The 2,500-nt window shown below is 34.4% G+C and overlaps 1 protein-coding gene across 6 annotated transcripts in view; it reads left to right on the forward strand.

Annotated features, from left to right (window-relative positions):
• pug (pug C-1-tetrahydrofolate synthase, cytoplasmic) overlaps positions 1 to 2,500 on the forward strand; it is a 21,821-nt gene that overhangs the window by 1,224 nt on the left and 18,097 nt on the right. For all 6 annotated transcript variants that reach the window (XM_086530424.1, XM_043004952.2, XM_086530425.1 and 3 more), the window contains exons 2-3: positions 1,540 to 1,590; positions 1,944 to 2,028. In XM_086530424.1, coding sequence (XP_086386550.1) covers positions 1,540 to 1,590; positions 1,944 to 2,028 — 136 coding nt within the window. The remainder of the gene's footprint in view (positions 1 to 1,539; positions 1,591 to 1,943; positions 2,029 to 2,500) is intronic.

Genomic DNA, 2,500 nt, shown 5'->3' on the forward strand with positions numbered 1-2,500 from the left:
TGATTATTCTTTGGTTTTGTACTCATTTGATTTATGGTTTTAGCACATCAGACTAAGATTTTTTCACTTTGGTAGCTACTTTTAATAGATAGGAATGTAGGTAGAGAGGAAAGTAGAGATAGTTAATGTTATTTGTGTGTTTTTAAGGAGTATTATCTTATTAACTTGGTCTGCTTTAGGTTATTATTTTCTTATTTCTCTTTTTTTAAGTACAGGATTTTGTAAGAACATTATATATTTCTATTTCTAATTTCATAGTTTTTAAGCCTTCCTCCTCCTCCTTCACCTTCTTCACCTCCTTCTCCCCACCTCCTTCATGTAAGTCTTCTTCTTACTCCCCCTTGCGTTCCCTCTCCTTCTCCTCCTCCTCGTTTTTCTTGTCCTCTTTCTTGTCCTCTTCCTTCTTTTCCTCCTCCTCCCTCTCCTCTCCTCTCCTCTCCTCTCCTCTCCCTTCTTGTTTTTCTATTCCTCCTCCTCCTCCTCCTCCCCCCCCCTTCCCCCTCTTCCTCTCCCTCCTCCTCCTTGTCCTTCTATTCCTCCTCTCCTTCCTTTCCTCTTCTTGCTCCTCTTCCTCCTCTTCCTCCTCTTCCTCCTTCCCTTCCTTCTTCAATAAAAGGCATATCAAAGGGATGAGAGAGAAGGGAGACAAGACTTGGTGACCACCAGTCAAGGTCACAGTAGCAGTTGCCATGTGGTGCTTGTATAGCCTTTTTTTGTGATTTTAAGAGCTTTGAGAGAGCTTGGTTTATTTTCATCACAGTGTTATGATTAAGTTTTTGTTGTTGATTTCATATGAAGATTATTATCAAATGTTAGATTATTAGTAGTCATTTTAGTGGGGAGAATTTATGGTAATTAGTCCCAATTATTCTTTTAAAATCATAGTTGGCAATGGGACGTCTGGAAGACTTGCCTCTGGGCTTCTTGATTTTTGATTTTTTTCCCTCATAGGGTTATGTCTATATTATAGCTCCCACATTTAGATCGAGAAAGAGGGATTCATTCATATATTTTTATTTATGATTTCTTATATAATGGGTACAGGAGTTTTTTTTTGTTTTTGTTTTTTTCCTTCTTCTTCTTCTTCTTCTTCTTCTTCTTCTTCTTCTTCTTCTTCCCTCTTGCTTTTCTTCTTTTATTATCATTATTATTGTTTTTTCCTCTTTTTCATCTTCTCTTTTTTTATATTTTTTTCTTCCTGCATATTGTCTTCCTCTTTTAATCAGGGTATTATAACGCTGTTAATCATTTTTATACATATCTGGAGACGAGTTAGATATCAATATCTGAAATGGAAATATATCAAGAATATCATCTGATGATGAGTCAGGTTAAGAAATTGATTTATTTCAATCAGTATTTTGCAATGTCATCAGTTATTTCTCTGAGATTTGATTTGAATTTGATACATAGATAAAAGGGTAGATAAGTCAAACACTATATCTAAAGAACCCTATGAATGTGATAAGCAGATTCCCCACATTCACAATTCATAATTTCTGTTGAGTTTCTCTTTCTTAACTGTTCACCTTATTTCAGAATGGCTGAGGAAAAGAAAGCACTTGTCCTCTCAGGGAAGGAGGTGGCTCAGTAAGTACCATAGTCATCATATTAAGCCCTTATACCCAGAAAATCTGCACATGGTTACAAGAGCTGTGAACAGTAGAGTGGCATTTAGGTTTATGCATCTCTTTGTGTTGTCTTTTTTTGTTTTGGGGAGATATAGTTATAAGGAGTTAACTGATATAAATAACATAGTCCTTGTATGATAATATCTAGTATTTAGAGCTTAATCATTATGTTAAGTAATATTAACAATGTAGGCATCATGTTATATAATAATATCATAGTGATAGCAAGTACGGAAAATCAAAATTGTCTGCTCCGGAAATCAGGTTTTTACGTATTATATATTTTTCTTAACAATTTTTACCTCCCTGCAGAGATGTCCGCAATAAGTTGAAAGAGCAGGTCGCTGTCCTCAAACAGGAGTTCCCAGAGTTTGCACCTGGATTGGCCATTGTACAGGTAAGGGTCCATTTTAATAGTGTTGTAATTCTTTGATGATTTTTGTGAGGTTCATATTACAAGAGGTCTAGATGCTAGGAATAAAGAAATTTGAATTGTATTTAGGTTTGTCTATTCATGTGAATATCTTTTATCTATATATCAGAGTGTAAATATATTTATACATAAGTATATGTGTATATTTTTGTGTAGGTAAGTAGTTGCATATGTCAGTTTTCAAGTTCCTAGTGGCAGTGAAATGATCATATTCATTTGTTGTCTACTGCTTTTAGAACAAGGATAGAATGAAAGTCAAGAGTGTGTACCATAAAGTACAACTCCTTTATTTGTTTTTTGTGAAATAAATTGCTTGCTTTTGTAATTTAAACATTCCTGAGAGTCTTTGGAATATGTGTTTCCTTAAAATCATTTTTCCTACTCCAAGTCTCTCAGGACAATTTGTAAGAATTATAATGGAAAAGGTAATTTTTCA

This window comes from Penaeus japonicus, unplaced genomic scaffold (genome assembly GCF_977035675.1).
Source record: "Penaeus japonicus unplaced genomic scaffold, GWHDUDI00000001_assembly GWHDUDI00000033, whole genome shotgun sequence".
Classification (NCBI taxonomy): domain Eukaryota; kingdom Metazoa; phylum Arthropoda; class Malacostraca; order Decapoda; family Penaeidae; genus Penaeus; species Penaeus japonicus.